At 38.1% G+C, this 24,234-nt stretch overlaps 1 protein-coding gene across 3 annotated transcripts in view; it reads right to left on the minus strand.

The window, feature by feature from the left end:
- LOC105492540 (NCK associated protein 5) overlaps positions 1-24,234 on the minus strand; it is an 891,224-nt gene that overhangs the window by 620,982 nt on the left and 246,008 nt on the right. For all 3 annotated transcript variants that reach the window (XR_011610241.1, XM_071073805.1, XM_071073806.1), the window contains exon 3: positions 10,826-10,899. Coding sequence is in view for 2 of the 3 variants with exons in the window: in XM_071073805.1 (XP_070929906.1) it covers positions 10,826-10,899 (74 nt within the window). In the remaining variant the exon portion in view is untranslated. The remainder of the gene's footprint in view (positions 1-10,825; positions 10,900-24,234) is intronic.

Consider the following 24,234-nt stretch of genomic DNA (forward strand, 5'->3'; position numbering starts at 1 on the left):
CACAAAGGAGTGCGTGTGTAGGAATAATGAGTAATAAAGGAGGTCAAGGTTGGTAGGGACATGTGTGTGGTTACAAATAGAAATATTTGGATTTGTACCATAACATTGCTATTACAACTTCCTTTCTCCAATTCTAAACATGCTTGGTTTTACAGAAAAAAATTGCAGGACTCAGATTTCCATGGGTATTAGTCTGCAAATGAATCCCTGATGAGATATTATGAGGAGCTAAGAGACTGATGCTAGAATTCTCAAGTGGCAAAGGCAAATTTCAGGGCTGACTTTCTGGATAACCATTTTTTTTCTGAGCATGGGAATTTCAGTTCATCCAGCGGGAGAAATATTTTTTGATAGATGGGACTTTTGGTGTATTTTGAATTATGTTATCTTGGGGACAAATGGTCCCAAAAGCAAAAGTCCTAAATGTGTACATCTGATCCAACTCTAAGAACTTTTGCTCAGTTGTAACGTCAAAGAATTTCTATTTTAGAGTGGCATTCTGCAAGATCCCATCCATATTTCTACTTCCAAAGCAGAGAAACAAGAAAATCAATTTGCCAACATAACTGAATAAATCCAGGTAAATACATATTTGGCTTTCAATTAGCCAGGGAGTCTGAATTTCTAGAGAATATTGAAGAGACAGCATCAGACAATGCAATTTCCTTTAATAGGGACCATAACCTCAGAGTTGCTGCTCTGTTTTTCAATATTGTACAATGAAATTCTTTTTGCGCCATGCTCTGCTTATAGCTTCTGTGGAAACTTAAACATTATTCAATAGAATAATTTCCTGGAAAATCTTTTGAAAGTGGTCACAGCCTCTGACCTTGCTCTGGTGCCCTGGGTCTGCCAGCATGCTGTTTCATTACCTCAGGAAGGTTTGGTGCCAAGAGACAGTCCAAGAGTTAGTGCATAAAGAAAACTAGGTTCATAAAATAATTAATATCTGCCTTCTTTCAAGGAGGGAAACTGCCACTTCCAACCATTTTATGCATCTATCACTTCTCTTCTATCTTCATCATTCAACCCTTCAACTGGCCTACCTAGATGATAGGTAAAAATTATAGATTTTTAACTCTTAAGAAATAACTGCCTAAGTCATTTCTTTCAAACCATTCTCATTACCAATGGGAAACTCAGGCCCAGAAAGCCTAAATGACTTTTGCAAGACCACAGAGTCAGGACTTAAACTCCATATTGCGGAAGATGAACCAGGGATGATATTTTTAAAACTTAGCAATGGTATGACAAAATCACCAAACAATTAGAATATAGCCTCTGATTGTACTGGTGTGCCATTAAATACCAGCCCCAACTGGATTACAGTGTATATCAGTAATATTTTAAGGGATAAAGAGAAAAAATGTGGCTATTATCAAGCTATTTAAAGGAGCTAGGTAATAAAATAATTATAATTGACTTTTACGGTTGGTTCTTCCCTTTATTTTGGAGACAGACTCTTGTTCTGTTGCCCAGGCTGGACTGCAGTGGCATGATCTCGGCCCACTGCAACCTCTACCTCCTGGGTTCAAGTGATTTCTGGCTACTTTTTGTACTTTTAGTAGAGACGGGGTTTCACCACGTTGGCCAAGCAGGTCTTGAACTCCTGACCTCAAGTGATCCGCCTGCCTCGGCCTCCCAAAGTGCTAGGATTACAGGCATGAGCCACATCACCTGGCCTCAAATAGTTTTTTTATGGCGATATGAAAACAGACAAATAACAATGACCCGGGCTGCCAAACAGAGGGTGAATTTTCTAAGGATTAGTAGCAAGGAAGACAATGGGAAGGAAAAGGCAAAAAGATGAAAAAGGGGGAAAAAAAACACAACTACTTGAGACTAGGTAATTTATACAGAAAAGACATTTAGTTGATTCACAGTTCCACAGGCTGTACAGGAAGCAAGGGTGGGGAGGCCTCAGGAAACTTACGATCATGGAGGAAGACAAAGCAGGCACATCTTACATGGCCAGAGAAGAAGGATGTGAGCAAAGGTGGAGGAGCTACACACTTTTCAACCACCAGATCTCATGAGAGTTCACTCACTATCACAAGAACAGCAAGGGGGAAATTCACCTTCATGATCCAGTCACCTCCCATTGGTCCCCTCCTCCAATCCTGGGGATTATAATTCCACATGAGATTTGGGCAGGGACACAAATCCAAACCATATAAGCTCCATTCTGAATTCAAGTGTACGTTGGTCTTGCCAAAATTATCAAAACCTTCTCCGTAAATACCACTTTCAGCCTTGTAGGTTAAGCCCTGATTGTTTGTAAAAGTAACTTGATCTACATGTCTACAATTGTTCTCTAATTTACTTTATCCAAGTGAAAACACACACACACACACACACACACAGTATTTTAGGCCTTGATTTTCATCATGAAATTTTAAAAATCTAACATTGTCTATTGTACCATAGTTAAAACCTTGAAGGAAAAAATGCATTTTGTATTTCTTCTTTTTGGAGAGGCCCAAACATCCCTCCCCAGGGTTGGAGAGTGGAGGTAGGATACTGGAACTCCCTCTCAGGCCTCTGAATATGGAAAAATTAAGAAGAATGGGATGGGGTTGGGGGGAGGAGGTAGTAAGCAAACAAATGACCTCTTTTTAATCCAGAGTTACCCATTTGGAGAGAGATACAGTTCTTTTTAAAAAAATAAGTCATAAGTATGCTCATGCCCTAACAAGTTAGTGAATTTTTCCATTAAAATTAAAATTAAATAGAAGGCCACGGTAAATTACCCATTTCATTTCTCCTTCCAGATTAAAAAAAAAAAAAAAAAAAAAAGACGTACTTTGTCACTTCTTACTGTGAGTGCAATTCAGCCTTAATACATGCGTTTATGTCAAGGGGGCCATTTACACTGTTGCCTGCTGGAGTTTTTCTTCTTTCAACTTAGTAGGGAATATTTGTGATCTTTATTACCCCAAATAAATCTACAAAATGCCTTTTGCTTGAGGCCTTTTATTTTAATTTCAGATAAATAAATCACATTAGGTTCCTGGCTGTCATATTACGATAAGCATGGATCGAAAAATAACAAAAGTGTGTTTTAATCTAAAGGTCTTTAGATTAAATAGTGGTAAATTTCTCTGGGTGACCCCCAAATCATATTGATGTTGGGATATTTTTTGGTACTTTTGGAGTGTTTCTTGAGGAATATAAACCTGTTTAAACTAGAAGTGGAGTTTTTAAATCATGTATGGGCCTACTTGTACAGTATTATTCAAATCCAAGCTTCCTGCGGTGGCAGTAAATCTATCTTTTAAATAGGGATATTTCCCCGGTTACATTAGGGATCAATTTTATAACTTTGTTGGTTAGTAGTGACTCCATCTATACAGTAGTTTATTTATTAACTATAAAGATCCTAGTCCTGAATTTCTCATCGTCCTCTGTACCGTTAGAGCTTAAACTCTTAAAGGCAATTCAAATTAAATGTATTCCATTACTGACTCTTCTTCAGCCCTCACTCCAATTCTTCTCCTAATCAAGCCTTGGTTCATAATGCCACCTCCTCTGGGAAGCCTTCTTTGGACTTCTGAAGGACAGTCTCCTAAAATATATTTTATAGAACCCCCTCCATCCCTCAAAGCCCCAGTGGAATAATCTTGATAAATGTGAAATATTTCTTGCAAACAATGTTTAGAGTGAAGAGGAAGGGATAAATTCCCAAGGTTAGGACCTAAATATATGTTCTCTGATGGATTAAAGAACAGTGGGCAGATTTGATAAGAAACAGGAAATCATGGATAGAAAGTGAGTACAGAGTTTTACCCTGACCCTTTTTGTGTCTCCTTGCCCCAGAAAACCTGGATTCAAATTCTAGACACCCCCTAATTAGACACATGCATATCACATACAGGTCACCTAAGGAAACTACAATGAGGATCGATCCTAAGGGGCAAGGTCAGATCTTCTGGGTGACCTGGTTCAGTCAAACCAGATGTCTTTCTGGACTTAGTTCTACTAAACCCTGTTGTTGGAAAAATGGTTCTTGGAAGACAGTGATGTTATTTCATCAGGGGCTTCATGGTTATGAGAAAAAGCCTAAACACTCCCTTGCTTCTCTAAAGTAGGACCAGCAGTCTATAATAAGTATCCTTTGGTGGATAGCTTATCCCATAGCTCTCCCTACCACTGTTCAGGAATAACATAACCATTGAAGCATGTAGCAATACCCAATTTCGAGAGCCCTGGTTTCATCTCCCTTGTGCTGGACAGAGGGCATAGCTGAGAGGCCAGACTCTTATCTTGGCAGGGGTCTGGGACTGTCTGCATCTCTGAAACAACTCCTGGTGGGTAATTGGGGAGTGACATTGATGGGTTTCCAGGGTGGCTCTGGGGTCTGCATTTCGCTGAGAATACAGCTATGATTTAGAAATTCATCCCAAGGGTTGAGAACAGGGAAAGATAATGTGAGACTCGCTAGCCCTGGTCTCCTTTGACCTCAGCAGGGTGAATCAGGGATGCAGAACAGTAAACCATGTGCTGTTATTGAGTTGGCATAGCGTGATGTTTTGCTTTCAGAGCTTTTATTGCTATTACAGCGCACTGAGCTCTCTCTTTGTTTGCTACACATTCTCTCCCCAAGAGACAGCCTCTTTTTCTCTTGAGAGATTTAAAAAACAAATCATAGTTCTTATTTTATTCAGTGTCCACCATTAAGAATTCATGCAGAGCAGTTTTACTTGTTGCCAATTAAGAGCTCCCAGTGGAGGTCTATGATTACAGTAAAGGCAACCTGTTTAATACTTGGCGTCTCCTTAGTCTACATAAATTAACCCCATGAGGGTAGAGGCATGCTAATTCTTAAGATGCCTGGATGATAGGATGCTAAGATCCAGGATACACAGAAGGTACATCTTCAAGAGGCTTTGGGCCTGACTCTGCTCAGAAAGTATGTCTGCTTTTGCTTCTTACCTGTATTTTACAACTACAAGATAATTTCTAGATAACATTTTAGCAAAGAATATTTCTTTCTCAAGGATAGAATAATGGCATGTGGCCTCCCAGCAAGCAATTTCTCTCTCTCAATTTAGAGCTGGAGGAAACTTTAGAGGCACCAGAGCCATTAACCTCTAGCTAAAAATGTATAGATATATCAAAATTATGGGGAACATGAATGAGTATTTTGAGCATGGATCATTTTATTTCAATGTTCATTCTACTTAGTTAAGACATATTTGAATCATAAGGAGAATGAAAGCAAAGTTTTTACCCAATGTTTTTCTATTTCTTTTCTTAGAATAAGAATCACATGCAAGCCAGAAAGGAAAGGTAAAATTCCATTTAAAACATTTTGGATATATAAAAGTAATTATCTTTTTTTGCTAGAAGGGATGAGCCTTACAGGATCTTCTTCTAACCAGGGACCTATACATGCTTTAAAATTTGGTCTTTTACTCCCCCCGGTGATGTAGGAAACCATTAGTTTCCCCGCCTTGGGAAGCAGGAGTTAAGTCCTTTACTTGGGCAAACAGTTTGTAATCAGTAGTTTAGATTCTTGGAAGTTTGTACTGAAGCTTTGACTTCCCCTCAGGAAATGAGTGAGGAACTTGGCATTGAGGTTTCTACAGGCTGACTTTCCCCTTTTACCAACAACCCAGACTCCTCACACTGTTAGATGCCCTTAAGTCACCCATCCCAGTACCAGTGAAGCAGGTGGTACAAGTCATATGTATTCTATATTTGCATAGCAGTTAGATAGATCACCACTTCCCTCGATATGTTCCTTGCAACCTTGGAGTAGATGCTCTAAGAAAGATAGGATTCAGAGTTTTATTTTTAAAGTAAAAATGATATTTTATATCCAATATTTGCATATATGCAGCACATGTTAGCAGGATTAATAGCTCTGAGAAGTTCTACAATTAAAAGAAAATGTTTAAGACTTGGTTTTATCTAAAATTTTTAAAATTTATTTGACCATGCAGTACCTTCATTTTTCTTAAAATATCTACGACATAGTGATGCGGAATATTGGTGTTCCTTGGAATATACTCAGGAAAATACTTGCATAGATTATTTAGATCACTGATGCTCAACTGGGAGAGGGGATGATTTTGTCCCTTAGGGAACCCTTGAAATATGCCCAGAGACATTTTTGTTGTCACAACTGAGGGGTACTATGGGCAGGTGGTGTAAAAGCCAGGGATCATCCTAAACATCCTCCCCTATGATGAAGAATTGTCTGTCCCCAAATGTCGACAGTGCCTTGGTTGAGAAACCCTAGTGCAGATATAGCTTGTTCAAATGAGGCTTACGTGATCTGGAATCTGTGGTTGGTAGCTGGCACTCTGCATTCAGTAGATTTTGTCATTTGATTTTGACCATGCAGACCTACTTACTCATTCTTCATTACCGTAAGACTTTTGATAAAACTCTCACCAGTTTGACTTATGAACATTTGAAATAAAACAAAGATGATAACAGTCCTTTCCTGAAACAGACCCCTCCTTGCCTGGGGACCAGACCAACTGCCTTTATAAAACTAACAAATTAACTACAAGATTAGAAATTATGGCTCAGGAGTCATGCAGCCAGAGGCCACAAGATTCCTCACCTCCCCAGTTGCTCCTATGGGTAACATCATTATGGCAAAACCAAAGATTGGTATTTGAGGTGTCTTTCAGATCCTGCATTCTCATGGATCAACAGGTACCACCCAGAGCGGTGAACTGGCTCCTCAGGTCTTGCAGCCCCCACCCCGGAACTGACTCAGCGCAAGAAGACAGCTTCGACTCCCTATGATTTCATCCCAACACAACCAATCAGCACTCCCCATTCTCTAATATCCCTACCCCCACCATCAAACTATCTTCTAAAACCTCTGGCCTCTGAATCTTGGAGGAGGCTGATTTGGGTAGTAGTAAAACTCCAATCTCCCATTAACACAAAAAGAAAGAATATCTGAAGTGAATACTTGGACATTATCTTCTTGAGCTACTGGCAGATTGTTAGATTGTTACATTAGTCATTTATCCTCATGTTCTTTGAAGCTTTCTATGATATATGTATTATGTAGCTGTATCATTGCATAATATTTAAGCGTTATTAAAAAACATGTTTTATAAATGCAATATAATATTCTAGACACCGTTTCATAATCTCAGTGCTGAGTAATCTTAAATACTAGCTATATTAATACCTTCTTTTCACAGATAAGAAAACTCCATTTCGGAGTTGTTATCCAGCAGCCAGTTTTTGCAGGCCAGACAAGAGTCCAAGTCCCCAAAACCTCCAGTCCAGTTTTCTTCCTATTGTATAGTATTATGCTGCTCTCACTTTTTTATACATAATTTTACATTTGTGGCTTGAAAGTAATTTCAATGCCATAAGCATTCATAAATTCAATTTGTATTTTCCAACTGTCTGTTTATTCTAAACTCTTAATATGAGGCCACAAATGGATAAAGATTTTTTATCACATGTTCGGAGAGACATTTTCAGTACTCTTTTACGTTTCTTGTCAGTCACAAATATATTTAGCCAAATCAGAAATAGTAAAAACTGATATAAAAAAATCCTTTTTCTCCACATATTAACTTTTCACATTAGAACAAATAAAGGTACAGGAAATTATGGTTGTGTTTCAACCTGAACTAGTATACAGGTTGTCGCTGTGTGTGTGTGTGTGTGTGTGTGTGTGTGTGTGTGCATGTTTTAAATCAAGCAGGGAGATACAGAGCAGATTAAACTCACCCCAACTGATACTCAAGTCTTAGACTAAGTTCTAGATTCTGACTCCATTCTCTTCTTTAGATGAATTCTGAGTTTTCCTCTTTAGGAAGGATTTGTTGCTATCAAAAAGACAATTGCGTTATAGGACTGCTCCCTGCTAGACAGTTATTTATGAACTCCACAAATTCCTTTGCAACTTGAAAACCCAGAGATAGATTATAGGTCTATTTCAGTAGAATATTAGAGGATCCCAAAATAACCAGTTATCTCAAAAGTGTTATTGCAACATATTTTTTTTTGTCACAGCAGATGGTTATGCTATAAGAACCAACAAAAGTTGGTGAAAGGCTAGCAGCCCCCTCCATGAAGAAAAGGAAACGTTTTAATCTTTGCACCGAATCCTATATTATTTATGCAAGTCTTATCATTCACCAAGTGGCAACAAGAGTATGCTCTGTTTCAACCATGCTTTTGATCAGTCCTCAAAGGTGGTAGCCATAAATTAATCCTGACTACTATTATTATTGGAAGACCTAGATATTCAGAACTTGACTCTAAGTTATAAGTTAGCTCCAGTATAAATGGAAGGCCATCAGTTAACATTAGCAGCAATGACAAATAGCCCACTACTCCATGACAGTGGTAGCAGCCACAAATCAAAGGCATATAAAATCAGAGAAGGAGCCTATACTGATTTATGGGAGCATTTGTTTAACTTCAGGCAATCTGGTTGTGCTTGTGAACATGACATGCTATTCCCATGATCCTCTGAATATCATAGATTCTATTCTAACTTATGAATAAGCATTTAAAAATTTAATCATAACCAGAAAGGATTTCCTACACTGTTCACTGTCACTCACATATTGTTCTCTAAAAACAATTTGGCTACAGTTGTTGTTATGATATTGTAATAACCATCATAAAGCCTGTCACTTTAAGTCAGTGAAGTCAGGATCTGTTGGCAAAAATATAATCAAAAGTAATTTCATGATTCAATAAATAGTATATAAATCTGCTATTATTGGGGTTCATTTTCTTTCAATACCACCCATTTCCATCTTTTCACTGGAATTATTCTGACTATCCAAGTGTCATTATTACCTTCTATTGTTATTTAAATGGAGCATTTTTATTAGATCCTCTGACACTATATATAAGGCTTTGCTTCCTCAGTAGTAATAATTCCATTTCTGAAGGAAAATGGAAGTAACTATACACAAAATTCTAAGCTCTCACTTTATGTTAACTCCATGCCTGAAATGGAATTTTAATTTAATCATATCTGAGAAGACCTAGGTTTTTATTACCTACCTCAAGAAAGTAAGAAAAATAGCCCTTTCCATGCAGGTTATTTTGGTTCAAAGAGCCCATGAAACCATTATTCATCTATAATAATGCATGTAAGATACACTTACTAACCAAATTAAACTCTAAATTTCTTTCATCAGATGGCATTCATTATTTTTCTGTAAATTTTTCTTTAGGAAGATGGGAAAAATAAAATATTCTATATAAATAGTTGAAATAAAACATTATATCAGTTATACAGTTTTAAAAATATACTTTCCAAGAGATCTATAGAAGATATAATTAAAAGGACACAACCATACATACATTGTTGTTGATTTAATTAATACATTGGCTCGCAAAAGAAAACTATCAGAATCAGGGTATAGTTCTCAAAAACAAATCTAGCAAATATTGCATCAATTACATAAAATTAACTGGTGTGTCCATTAGTGTCAAACAGACTTCACTGAATTTTTGTTGTATCCTACCAGCAGTTTTTCTAGGTATAGAAATAGAATATTCTCTGTTACTCTAATCAGAGGTCTGTCTTCCAGTAGAAAAACGAATGTAAGAATATAACATATTAAACTATATAGTACTTTACCCAAGACCTAGACCTCCTGAAAGAAGATACATTTCGAGGGTATTAGAATTTTTACAACGGTGCAACAAGAAGAGGCAACCCGGCCTGGCAAGGAGCCCCATGGTGATGGATTTGGATGAGGTCTAGCAAGAAAACAAGAGAGTTAGTAAATATTTACCTGCCATCTCTGTATACAGAGAGAGCACTCTCCCCATGCTGCAAGGAGATGAAAAGAAATAAAGGGACTGGGCCCGGTGGCTCACACTTGTAATCTCAGCACCTTGGGAGGCCGAGGCGGGTGGATCACCTGAGGTCAAGAGTTCAAGACCAGCCTGGCCAACATGGTGAAACGCCATCTCTACTAAAAATATAAGAAAAATTAGCTGGGCATGGTGGCGGGCACCTGTAATCCCAGCTACATGGGAGACTGAGGTAGGAGAACTGCTTAAACCCGGGAGGTGGAGGCTGTGGTAAGCCAAGATCCTGCCATTGCACTCCAGCCTGGGCAACAAGAGCAAAACTCTGTCTCAATAATTAATTAATTAATTAATTAATTAATGACTTTAGGGGCTTACTGAGGGTTGGTGAGACAAATGTACTTAATAAAACAATTTTGGTACAATGTGAGGCATCATGTATTTAAGTACCAGCAAACTTATTTCAAAAAGTAAGTAAGAGCTATAGGAACTTCAAAAAGGAAATTTAAGTTCTATAGCAGCACCTATAAAAGACATAACGGCACGTGTCCTAAAAAGCTAAATAATAATATTACAACCATCTTTGCCAATCTCAATTCCTAAGAGGCCCCAGGGAATGAATAACTTGGCAATATGACTTCTGTGATATTAACCTACCATTTCTAATATGCATGCAGAAACCTTCTCAGACATTTTCCTTACCTAGTGTCAGAACCCTCTATGTAGAATAAAAACTAAATATTGGGTAGCTGTACAACAGCATTATTAAAATATTCCCCTTTAATGTGAAGAGAAGCTGGACTTTGAAGCAGCAACGTTCTACTTTTTAACTAGAGAAAAACTTAAATAAATCTTGAAGTAAGCAAGGATCAAAGAATTTGGGTTCTAGCTTCCACATTACAGCTTTGCCATTCCAGGACAACAGTTTCTTAGAATCTAACAGTTTTTAGCGAGACAAGAACTTAATATATATTCTGTAGTCTAACTGAAACATTTTAGATCAACAAAGCTCTAAAGGATGCTGCATGAACAAACAAATAAGAACATGAATTAAACTCACCTCCAGAGACTCCTGTGTTGCTCTTCGAGTTGACTCAGCAGATGCTCAATGTATTTATTGGAGTCCATGTATTCCTGCACAAGCAGACAAAGACAGATGAAAGCTCGCTACCACAGTCCCCACCATCCTGAGACTCTGTCCTTATCTCTACAAGGAGTATTTTCGAAAGATTATCCCTAGTTCCCTTCCGGTTCTAGGATTCTCTGCTTCTGTGACTTACAATCATATGTAAATACTATTTTTCTCATATCCATGATAGTTTTGTAAACAAATCACAGAAGAGAACGGTCGTTACACTGAGTCAGCATTACGATCCTCTTACTCACAGAAAAAAATGCCTAAATTTCATAGTCATCTAAACTGGGGTCTGTGTTCTACTGTATACAAATGTTTCTGCCCATCATAGAAAAAAAAATAGACAAAACAGTTCTTGATTTTACTGGTCTTATGACAGTCATGTTCCAGCAAAAGTAATGTTTTTAAACTGTATAGAATATTTTATATAAATACAATATATACCCATATTCACTGGGTACTTGTATACACTAATGGACATGTCCATTTTTCTTCAGCTCCATATATACACACAAAACAGTATATGTGATTTTTTTTTAATTCTTAAACATAAATCTTTGGCTTCTAAAAAGACATGAAAAGTATGGTGTGTTCTGCTCTATAGAAATGTATATGTAAATTTATTTCTCTAAATCAAACTATTTTCCTGAAACGTATCTGAAAAAAAAGAATAAAGAATTCATGTGTCATGTGAGAAGTAAGCAGAAAAATCCATAGATTATTACAATGGATTTAATTTGTGATTTCTGCATACGAGGCTCATATGCAATGGTGTTTCCTTTGCTAACCTGGAGAAAATACGACCTATACAAATCATTTTATATTGTTTTGCTCTGAATCTGGTATTTTATTCCCTTTCTGTTTTGAAGTCTACCCTGCAGGCCTCTGCTTCTACATTATAGCAGCCTTCGATGGAATAGTATGCAATGATTTCGATGTTAAGGCACCCATGAAAGCTACTGTTCCATTTCTATAGATTTGAAATAAACTGGGAACTTTGATTAACAGTGATATTTTCCTTTCAGAAATGTAGGTTTCTTATGAAACGCTATACATGATGTACTGCTCTTATAGAAATATTCACCACAATAAGGTGAGGGGCTGGGAGAAAGATGGGCGTTGACCCCATATAATGGAAAGGGACCAGTCCTGATTTCTTTTGATCCTGGATCTACCCATGTGGCCTTGAAAAGCCTTTTTACCTTTCCAAAATGTTCCCTAGACTAGAGGGTATACTAAGTCCTTGTCTAGTTAAATCTGTTATGATTCTAAGATACTGTAATTCTGTTATAGATAATTAGCTAAGAAGTTTTATGCTTATTGAATAAACACTTATTTTCAGGTGACTACTGAATAGTTATTTAAACAAGACCACTGGGATTGTTAAAAACAAAGCAGAAATGTGTGCTACTGAAGGAAGTTGCAGCATACGTGGTTATGCTTTTAAGTGTCCTGACCAAGGCTAAACCATGATTTAGAACACTTGACACTATCAAATACGTGAATTCTCAAATATGTTCAGCCAAGAAAAACTAAATACATTGTTCCCAAGTAGAAATAAATGTACAGATCTTAAAGTTATTCATTTTTCCTTCATTTAACAACTATTTTTAAACATCTGTTAGATGCCACGAGCTGTTCTAAGTGCTGCAGATATGGTAATCACCAAGAGGGGGAAAGCCACTGACCTCAAGGAGCTTACAGTCTGTCAAAGGGGCATACTAAATACATGAACAGATTGGTTTCATATTGGCTACATGCTATGAAGTAAACAGGTAATAGGAAAGACTTTGGGAGGAGCAGCTATGTCACGTGAAGACTCCGGAAGAAGACTCCGAACAAGTGATATTTGAGCTAAGACTTGGAAGAGAAGGAAACCATATAGAGAAAAGGGAGCCAGACACTGCAGGCAGTGAAAACACCATATGCAAAGGTCCTGAAATGTGCTGTTGGAGGAACAGAAGGAAGCCAGTGGGTGCTGGGAACAGGGACTCAGGGATACTGGGTCTCAAATGAGGTTGGAGAGGTAGGCAGGACCAAATCAGGTGCAAGCCTTAGAAAGCAGCTTGGACTTGTCATTTTGTTCATTCTGATTATCTCAAGTCAGAGGTTGAAGCAGAAAGGTGTAGTGATGACAAATAAGACTTCAGTGTCAAAGAGACTTAGGTTCAAATCCTGGTTTTGATACTTACTAGCTATGTTCCTTGGTCACATTATTAAATCTGCCTAAGCTTTAGTTTCTTCATCTTTGTCAGAGGCATAAATAATGCTTCATTTATGGAGGCATTGTAAGTGTTAAACAAGAAGTTTAAGTACATACATCCATCATGGCTGCCAAATAGCAAGCATGGCCTTTTTCAGAGTATTATATACCTCTTTTCAAAAGGAAGATCACTTTACAAGGTGAAGCCATTTTTCATTTTCTCTTCTCTTGCCAAACTTCAAGACTTTTAAGTGTACAGTTCTTAGGTTATACACACTAAATATTAGAATAGGCAGTTAGGCAGAGATTGATAATACTGATCTCTAATCATTGAATGTAGTTGTCACTGGCTTGTGATTTCAAAGTTATTTCAAATAAAAATACTAGCTGCTTCCATTTAAACTAGCTTTATCCTATTTTCCATATAAATAACTATGATGACAAATCTTAAACCACTTAAAAATGGGAAACTAAGATTATCGATTCTTTATCCCTCTTTTCAGCTATATTTTTTCTCTATGGCACTCTTACTTTCAACATTCAATATATTTTACTTATTCATTAAGGTATTTCCTCAATATAAGGCTAACACAAATGGATTGGGAAAAGAGACATGCGTCTTACATATATTTTTTGTTAAGTGAAACTGTTTTTGCTCAACCTGAAAGAACTTAGGAAGTACCTTCATGCCTGTATCATTTCTGGACCCTAAACTGGAAAAGTTAGTTACCTAATGTGAAAACACTATCACAAGATTATAAACTAGAATTACTCCTAGGGGGAATTCTGTGGATCCCTTTGGAGATTAACTCCAAGAAAACCATGGAGGGTGGTAGCACTGGGGCTGGCAGTAGTTAAGAGAAAACTATGGTCACCATAAGTCAAATGCTGTAGGCATAGTGGCTGCAACAGCTTTGGGAGCAAGTACACCGAGGAGGTTATTGTACAGAGACTCCAGTATCCCAGCATGCCTGCAAAGGCAGAAAGAAAAGGTCCAGACAGATTTTTTTTCAGAGTAAACTGAAAAAATGCACCATGGAACCCATGTACAAGTACTGTAGGAAAAGAGAGAGAACATGATCCTTAATCATAAAAGAGGGTGTGACTCTGAAAATTACTTACATAAGAAAGATATGAAAGCATTTTAGAAAGAGCCTTCACATGTTCACTAGTATCCAGAAAGATGTGGTCTCTCTGACACATGTGAAGGAAGATTTTTTTTTTTAATGTTGAGATGAAAAGACAGCAGAATTAGATTTTACAAGATAATAGGGTGAGCGGCCAAGATAATAAAATGACATAAAATAAAGACGGGGCTCAGTGAGCTAAGAATTTCAAGGCAACACAGACTGTACTCACCGAATGGAAACCTATTTATTGCTGTCTTGTGATTTTTATTATAAGGTGACTCTCCTGACCATGAAATGGTGCTTCAGAGACAACAGGCAACAGATTTTGGTGTATTGGCGCTGAATTGTTCATACAGGTGAAAGTCTATTTCTCAATATCTCATTTGGGAAACAATCAAATTCCCCAACCCAGGTCAGGTACTTACATATTCCTCTTCTCCTATTTCTACAGTATAAGTCAATTAGTATATGTATCATTCAGTTAGTGAAGAGTAAGCATGATGTAATCTAGGGAGAAAAAATAAACAACCATATCCACATCTTCCTTGATGTCAGTGTTCACTATTCCTAACACATTATCTATGAAAAATGTCTATTTCCCAAGCCTTGCTTTGTTCAGCATGCAACTTTCTACTTCATTCAGCACAAAGACATTATTAAACTATTGTTACTACTAACTTGATGAATATCCTATTCTACTGGTTTCTCTTAGAATTACAAAACCTACCTTAGATACAATAAATAGTAGAATTGACAATGAAAACATACATACAGTCCTGAGGAGGATAAACTTAACCTGTAACTAAATTAAGAAATAAAGGATAAGGATGAAAATGAATGCAGACATGATTGATAAACAGGCCAGAAAATATTGGTTTGCCAAATAATGAGAGCATTTGAGTACTTGATAAGATTTGAAATGCAAACAACAAACAAAGGGATAAAGAAATATTTCAGCACAGGGGAAAAAATAAGGACGTGATTATGCACATCGAAAGGATTCATCACTTTCCAGGTAGAGTTAATGGAAAACAATCCACACGTCTATTGGCACAAGAGTTGAATAAAAATAGTGAAGGCAAAAATGGGGGGCTTGTTCGAATGCTTATAGCCCAACAAGGAGCAAAACCACATTAGCTCCACAGCTTAGAGCCACCCCAAATGCCCATTGAAATTAGTTTATAGACAAACCATAAATATTATTCCCAATTAAGTAGCTCCTATGTAACAAAGCAACAGAAAGACATTCTCAGGCATTCATGAATTCATAAAATACAGGACCTACATCTTTTAATGAAAAACTTAAAGATACACATGTGTATAACCAAAAGGTGTCTGTGTGCCAGATAAGTATATGTACACATGCATGTATAAGTATATATGCACATATGTAATACCTGAGCAAAGAATAAAAAATAGGAATTCACAATATAAAAAGAGGCTTCAAAAGAGGTTAATCCAGTCAAACAGATGTTTAAAAAGGTAATTATAAAATAACATAAAATCCCAGAAAGAAAAAGTAGAATATACATTATCTATTTTTGTGATGGGCAGGAGGAGGACAAGAGGGAAAGAAAGAGGGAACTATTGATAGAAGGGTGCATAAATCACTTTGAATACAGGGGAAGAAATTATTGTTCTATTTTTGACTTGATAATTAAAAATGCTTAAGTATAACAGTGTGTTTTTCCTGTGTAGGTACAATTGGGGAAAGCAATTTGGTGATACATGTGATTTTAAGACATCCGTGCCCTTTTGATCTAGAAACTCCCTGTCTAGAAATCAGCCTGAGGAAATAATCAGATTAAAGCAAATGATATTTATCGAAATATTATTTGTGACAATATGGAAAGACTGGGTATGTCTTATTTTCCAAAACTATAGGAATAATTAAAATAAAGCATGCTTTTTTCATTCAAAGAAATACAATTCTTAAACTTTGTAAAGAATATGTAATAAACTAGAAAACAGTGTAATGCTAAGTGAAAGCAGGATAAAAAACTACATAATCCCTCTCATCACAATTTAGAAAATGTATGTGAAAGATTAATATCCTACAGTAAATGGTAATATTATGGGCTAATTTAATTTTCTTCTGTATATTTTTTTCTTTGTCTGTAGTTTTAAAAAACTATATGCTCATTACAAAAATTTAAAGTAATGGATATTACATAGAAAAATACCGTCCCAGAAAATAATGTCCATGAAGATTTGATTATAAATTTTAGAAGGCTTGATCTGAAATGCCACAAGGAAACCATTTCCTTTATATTATTCTAAAGCTAGGCTCGTGTTTGAAACAATGAACCCCCCCTTTCCACTTGCCCTCGTTAGTGGTCTGATAAAAGCATTTCACCAAAGTTAGGATTAAGGGGGCTGAAGGCGGGGGGTACCAAGTTACACCAAGTCATATTTTATGTTTTAAAAATTTCACAAAGGTACAGCATTAAAAAGACATCTGTTCCTTGGCTCAAACTTATGCAAATTAGAATCATTTTAGAGATATATTTCAGGAAGTTTGCCTTTCACTTCTTTTAATGCACATGTTTCAGGGCAATTAGTATGAAACATTTAAAGTGATTAGAGGTTTATAGATATACTGAACATTGCATGTCTTTGTAGCATAAGCCCATTTAATGCGAATCTCCTATTGTCTGAAGTAGGTCAGTTCTGAGAGAGGCCCATTATAAATGAATTCTAATGATGTGAGGATCTTAAGTATCATTCATCTTAAGTGGAGTTTAAAATAAAATCGTATATCAAAGCTTGCAGAGATCCAAAAATCCCTCCAAATAATCTTCGCATTATAATCAGCATAACTTATGGCAGAGCTTGTGAAATCCTGCCAGCAATTTTGTGACTAGTAACATAGAATCCCCAATTCACCTTTGGGCAAAGCAGCACCGGCGAGGCGGCCAGCTGTTCAAATCAACAGAACTGTCTGCAATTAGGAAATGACTAACTACCACAACAAAGTAATTTTTAAGGTTGGGGGGGGGCATCTCTTAATAAAAAGGTATATCTGCATGGTGAATGTAAAAAACTCAAATAAAATACCCACTTTGGGAATTATACAGACAAGGTAATAAATACAAAGGTGTCTCATAATTAACTGGCATCTGTACCAGTATAAATGCTTCCAAAGAGACTTTTTTAAATGTTAAACACCATGAGCAAATCAGTTCAGGAGTCCCGGCTTGAACAGGTCCATCCTCCTGTTGCCATCGTAGCATCAGCTGTCTTGAATTCCTCTTTCCCATTCCCTCCTCAAACAGCTGCAACCTTGCTTCTATCTAAGGCAGACTTTCTAGTGGAGCTTTCCCATTAGAGCCACTGATGGCCTCCACAAGGTGGAATCCCAGGATTTTGCTTGGTCCTTATCTTATGACCAGTACCTGCAGAACTTCACATTTTAAAATCATACTGTTCCTTCTTGGTATTCTCTGAAAATGTCTCCCCGTATTCCATCACTCGGAGGTTCAGCATGGCCCACGCTGCTCAATCACACTCTGGAGGTCCAATCCTGTGAGTATGGCTATTTCCCAAACAGGTCCCTTTGGATGTGCCACACACTCTTTCGAGTATGTCATCCTTCATTTCTGTATCCTCCAACACCTACCATAGCCCTTGGAACATCTCAAGCACTCAAGGGTGTGTTGAGTAAGTGAAAGAGTGAATTAATTGGCTGTATGTAACCAGGGTCATAAGAGAATCTGAGATTAGTCTATAAGTTGTCTCGGTCTTCCAAAACTTTTACTTGAAAAGGTTTTGATGAACATCGAAACATTAGGCAATCATGACAAGACAGCAGAAACAGTGTTTTTGTTTCATTTTCCCTCTCCTCTCTCATGCACCACTCAATGTGATGTTTCTGACACCAGATGAATGGGAATCTTTCCCTATACATCAACCAAACAATTCTCCAGCAGACACCAACTAGGTGTCCTATAATTTAACTCAATTCTGACACCATCTACCTGGAGATAGCATCAGATCCCTCAAGGTAAGGGCTCAGTCCCACAAGACTGCTCCTGGCTTCAGACACCAATCACAAGTACCACAGTGGGCTGCCACCTATAATTCTGACCAGCCAGCTATAAATCAGGGTTCCCACCACAACCTCCTCATGCTTGATAAATTTGCTACAGCAGTTCACAGAACTCAAGGAGGCATTTTACTTAGGTTTACTCATTTATTGTAAGTGATACTGCAAATGATACAGATAAACAGCTAGATGGAAGAGCTGCTTAGGACGAGGTATGGGAGAAGGGGTTCAGGACTTCCATGCTCTCTCCTGGCACACTGCCCTCCAGGAACTTCCATGAGTTCAGCTATCTGGAAGCCCCTTGAGCCCAGTCCTCTTGGGTTTTATGGAGGATGCATTATGTAGGAATGACTGATTACATCAGTGGCCATTGGTGGTCAACTCACCCAGAGCTTGGTAGGTAGGGCTGAAAGTTCCAACCCTTTAATCACATGGTTGGTTCCCCTGGCAACCAGCCCCCGTCCTGAGGCTATCCAGAAGCCCACAAAGAGTCTTCTAAATAGAGCAAAAGATGCTCCTATCACCCGGAAAATTCTAAGGGATTTAAGAGCTCTGTGTCAGACGTTATCACTCAGAAAATAAGAAAGGTTTTAGGAACTCTGTGTCAGAAACCAGGAGCCAAAGACCAAATATTAGAACAAAAGGTTCTCCTAGTACCCTATCTACAAGTGTTTTAGGAGTTCTGTGCCAGAAACTGGGAAGCAGACACCAAATATATATACTTAATCCTAGCAGTTTTCTAAATTACTGTATACTCATAATTTTATTCTATTGGTACAAGCCAGAAATGACATTCCAAAGACAAGCTATTGATAATTTCGCAAAATCAGTATGTTTTTCTAATCTTGCAACTCTGAAGAAAATTTAGGTACATTGCTCATCTATGGCATGTAAATCATAGGAGCTGTCAAAAATTTCAACACAGTAAAATTCACAACCAAAATTTGCTTTCAAATGGAGAGATAACTGATAGCATGATGACTAGCAAACCGCATAGAGTGAAAACATCTCTTTATAACCTCTGTCATATATGAAAATTTCATCAATATGAATTAACAGTGACAGAATATATTCAGAGAGCACATGAGACCATTGAAAAGCCTCATGACCTGCTATTTGGTATCAAGGCAGTAGACTAATGCAGATCAGACTATGAGTACAGCTTAGCAGATCTTCAGAGTAAAACATACTTCAATTTGTTGGATACTGCTTAACTGTTCCCTATTATATATTTTTCCCCTTTTAAAAAAAATCTCCCAACTCTCCCCAGTTCTAGCTGGACACACTGCTCCCAAGCTAGAAATTATGTTTCCCAGCCTCCTGTGCTGCTTGAGGTGAACACGTGCCTGAGTTCAAGCCAAAGAGAAGTAAGCAGAAATGGTTTATGCAATATCCAGGAAATCCCCAGCCTAAAGACAAGATACGGCCCATTGTGCACTCTTCCCCTGGCCAGAAACAGTGACGCCTTGGGCTCAGAGACAGTCCTACATGCAAAGGATAGCTAAAGTGATAGTTCTTAGAGCACCTATCCACTGACCCTAGTCTTTCTACCTCCCTTTGACCTAAATAAGATAGAAATAAATTCCTATTTATTTAAAACACTGTATTTTGGGCTTTCTTTGTTACTGTACACTTAGCCTATGTAACAAGTAATATAAATATTGGTCAATTCTTTTGAAAGTTAACATGGCAAACAGTGAAATACAAAGCAGCAGTCATCTCTATATTACTTGATTGATTGATGTTGTTTGTAGATGTTATAGTTTTCCAAAGCACTTTGACAACCATTCTCATTTAAGCCTCACAACATCTTTGAGTCATGGTCACCATTTCAATTTAGAAAACTAATGCTCAGATTATGGTTAAGTAATTTGCTTAGGGTCAGACAATAACAGACTTTAAAAGTCTGTTTTTGCTCAGTTCAGCACATTTTTTCACTGCCCTAAAGAATGCCCTTCCCACAGCTAACTGCCCTCAGAGTGAATTTTATGTTGGTTAGCTGGAAACTAGCTACAGAATGACCCCCTCCACCACAGCCCTCTCCACCAATTTGTAGTGTGTGTTGGAGGGAATCTGGCTAGATGCAAAGCCATAAAACAAAATCAAGCAATGAGCTTTCAGATTCATTCTAATTGGGCATCTGTGTAAGTTTGGCTTTGGTTCCACTTTGATTTCCCTGTCCTAGTGCAATGAGGGTAAGGGCAGAAGTTAAGTTGTATTCTCCCATTCAGTACTCTGCTCTGTTAATAGTAATGGCATAAATCTACACATAAGTTAAACAACTTTTAGTTATGTTATATTTGAAAAAGATGCTCTTACTAATACTTATTCTTTCTTAGATAAAAAGAGTTATACTTAATTTTAAGCAAAATAGTAACTATTGTATTTCTCAGCAGCCTGTATCATTTTCTTAAATATAGTTCTTATAGCAGCTTGGGAGATAAAAACATATTGGTCAAATGAAGGAATTCATTTAGGTGGAAAAAATAAGTTCACTTATTTATTTTTTTTTCCTGAGGTAGAAATAAAAACTAATTCAATCTGTCCTCAAGTTCTGCAAGTCAGTAACATAGCATTTGTCAGCATGACAGTAGATTGTGTATATTCTTAAAAAGCCACCATAAAAATACAAATGACATAGTTAGCCGAGTCTTCATTTCAACCTCTATTTTTCACTTGATGGAGAAACATCGGTAGAGCCTTATATGAGTGAAAAGTCTTGGGTCCCCAGTTACTCTACATGAAAGAATTTGGCCATGGAAAGTTCAAAAACTAATTTAAATCCCAGTATTACATCCACACACAGCAGGAATTGACCAATGATCCATTGCATCAGTACACTGTACTTTCATACATTTCCTTCTACCCAAATACTGGATCACGGAACGCCATTTCACTCACTACGGTATATCAGGACCCCCTGAGCCTATGATTATCAATACCATTCAAAATCTGGCCAGGTATGTTCTAATTTTCTCTCCCATCACTCCCCAAAGCTACCCTGGGAGTCCAGTGAAGCCAGGCTCCTTGCTTTTTCTGAACAGGCCAAGTTATGAATTCTTTGCAATCCCAGCACCTAGCACAAGACCTGCAAATAATAGGTGGCAAGGCATTTCTAGAAACCAGTGCACTGGAATTGGGTTAGGGCATCAAGTACGGAGAACACATTTGTTTGCTGCTACTTACGGCTCCCATCTGTTCATCTGAGTCACCTGGTGGGCTAGTTAAAACACAGATTACTGGGCCCTGACCCCAGAGTTTGATTCAGTGGGCATGCAATGGAGCCTGAAAATTTGCATCTGTGAGAAGCTCCCAGGTTGATTCTAATGCTGCTGGTCTGGGGACCACTCTGCAAATCACTGGATTATGGTAACCAGGATTAGTTTACTGATTAGCCCGATTACCACCCACTGTCCTCTTAAAGAGATTAATAAGGCCAACGTAAATAATGCCAGATGCAATTATTCTACAAATATTTTCAAGGGCTAATTATGTTCAGGCACTCTTCAAGGTCTGGGCAATACAGCCATGTACAGTGCAGACAAGTCTCTGCCTGCATGAAGGTAACATTTTTGTGAAGGAGACAGACAAAATAAGTGGAGGTAAGTGGAAAAACAAAACAGAGAAGAGGAAAGGAAGGGCTGAAGTAGAGGGGTGGCGTTAACATAGACTGCTGGAGGAAGGCCACACTGAAGACATTTGAGCAAACACCTAAAGGAAGTGAGGGAACTATCCCAGGTGGCTACTCTGGGAGGCTCATTCTAGGCAGAGAAAACCAGCATAAAGGACTTTGGGGGCAGGAGTGTGTGCCGGCATGTTGCAGGAACAGCACAGAGGCCAGTGTGGCTGGAGTGCAGAGATGGGGTGAGGGGAGGAGGGTGGTCATCACAGCTGCCTAAGCCCTTGTAGGAACTTTGCCTTTTGTTCTCAGTGACATAGGGAACAATTGCACTGGGATTTGATTCGAGGAGTCAAATGGTCTCACTTAAGTCTTGAAAGGATCCTTCAGGCTGCTGTTGACTGAAGGAGTAGCAGGCAGGGGCAGGAGCTAGGAGAAAGGAGACCAGCTGAGGCCACTGGAAGGAGATCATCGTCACTTTGACTAGGGCGGTCACCGGGAGAATCATGCTAAGTTGCTGGATTCAGAATCTGTTTTGAAGATGGAGATAACAGAACTTCCTGATGGATTGAATGTGGGATATGAAATAAAATAAAAATCAAAATAATATTTGGTTTTGGGCCTGAGCTGTTGGATAATGTGCTATTTATTGACAGAGGGAAAACTAAGAAAGGGGTAAGTTTGTACAAGGGGTGTTGACTAAATTGTTCTCCTTTGGCAGTGAAGTTTGCTATGTCATTACATATGAAAGAGCAGATGTCAACCAGGTCGTTAGTGCTCAAGAATTTTGGATTCCAGTGTGTAAGGATATAAACACGGAGCCATGACATCGAATGAGATTACCTGAGGAAGGAACTACACTAAAGAAAAAAGGACCCACTACTTGGAGGTTGGGAGGAGAAAAAACAAAAAAAGTAAATGAAGGAGAGGCCAGTGAGGGAAGAATAGGAGAAGGTGTTCTAAGGAGAAGGTAGTGTTAAATACAATCAGTGATCAAGTAAGACAGGCCCGCAAATTGGCCAATATAGAGGTCATTAGCGGCCTGACAAAAACAGTTTCAGTGGAGGAGCCTTTCCAAATACCTCACTTAGGGTAGAGGTTGGGGAAAGGTGAAGAATGAAGACAAAATTTTATGCCAAGGGTAGGGAGAACAAGTAAGAACAAAGCTTTTTCAGAAAATATAAATATCATGTGGTTCTTGAAGATCAGTCTTCAAGAGGCCATGGGGCTATGGAAGCCCTTGGAAAAAGGGTGCATTCCAGGTCCTATCCCAGAGATTCAGGTTCAGTAAGTCTGGGAATAAAATGGGACCCAGAGATCTAACTTTAACAAGAACTTGTAGGAAGATGTTGCCAGTTCTCCTTGGGGCACTTTTGGAGAATGGTCTCCCAAATAGAATTTCTGGTTATTTCCAGTGACTTAACACAACAAAACAAACCAACTGCCACAACCACCATGCAATCAACACACCAAACCTTTCCCTGAAACACCTTCAATACCTGTTCTACCAAAGTGAGTTAGGGCCTTGGAGTCTCTTGACATTCAAATGAGACTGGAAACAAGGTGATAAACATGAAGACATTTTAGAAACAGAGCAGATGGTGCTCCTCATGTTGGATCTAGGAACTCTTTTAAGAAAACTTGGGCCGCCTATTCCAGGAAGACACCTTTTGCCACACAAGAGGACCGTCAAACTATTTAAAATTTTTGTTTCATTTTTATATTTATCTTTAAGAGATTTCCCTCAAGAAAGAGGCTATTTCCTGCAGCATGAGGAGATTATACATTTATGCACTAACACATAAACCTTGCTTGGACTTTATTTTCTAAGCCAGAAAGCATTCGTGGATGTGCAGATTTCAGTGTGTTGCCTGTTAAACTGCATTTCTCACTTACGGGCACTGAACATAAATCATCCTGGAGGAACAAACATTCTTCCTGGCGTGAGGTATTTCAAAGACTGCCTCTACTGCCTCTTGGTGGGGACGGGTGGTGCCCAGGATCTGATCACATTTATGTCTCTATTTTCATGGTAAAATGTGAAGACGAAAGTAATGGACCGGATCTGAGTTCTCCTGGCTGTCATGGGCTGCAGGCTATTTTTCGTATTAAGCAGTTGAATACCGTTTGACTTGTCTTGGTGAAAACAAACACTAGCTCTATCTTGTTGCATTTCCTCCAATAAAAAGGCAGCAGAACAAGTGAATCACTATGTCTGACCAGCATGTTTTCCTCTTACCCCTAAATGTGGTCTCCATATGAAGAGATGTACTAAGGAGACCATAGGCATTTATTTCCCTGCCACAGGCCTCGGGAAATAAAGGATGGAGTGCCTGA

The sequence above is a fragment of the Macaca nemestrina genome, chromosome 11 (genome assembly GCF_043159975.1).
Source record: "Macaca nemestrina isolate mMacNem1 chromosome 11, mMacNem.hap1, whole genome shotgun sequence".
NCBI lineage: Eukaryota > Metazoa > Chordata > Mammalia > Primates > Cercopithecidae > Macaca > Macaca nemestrina.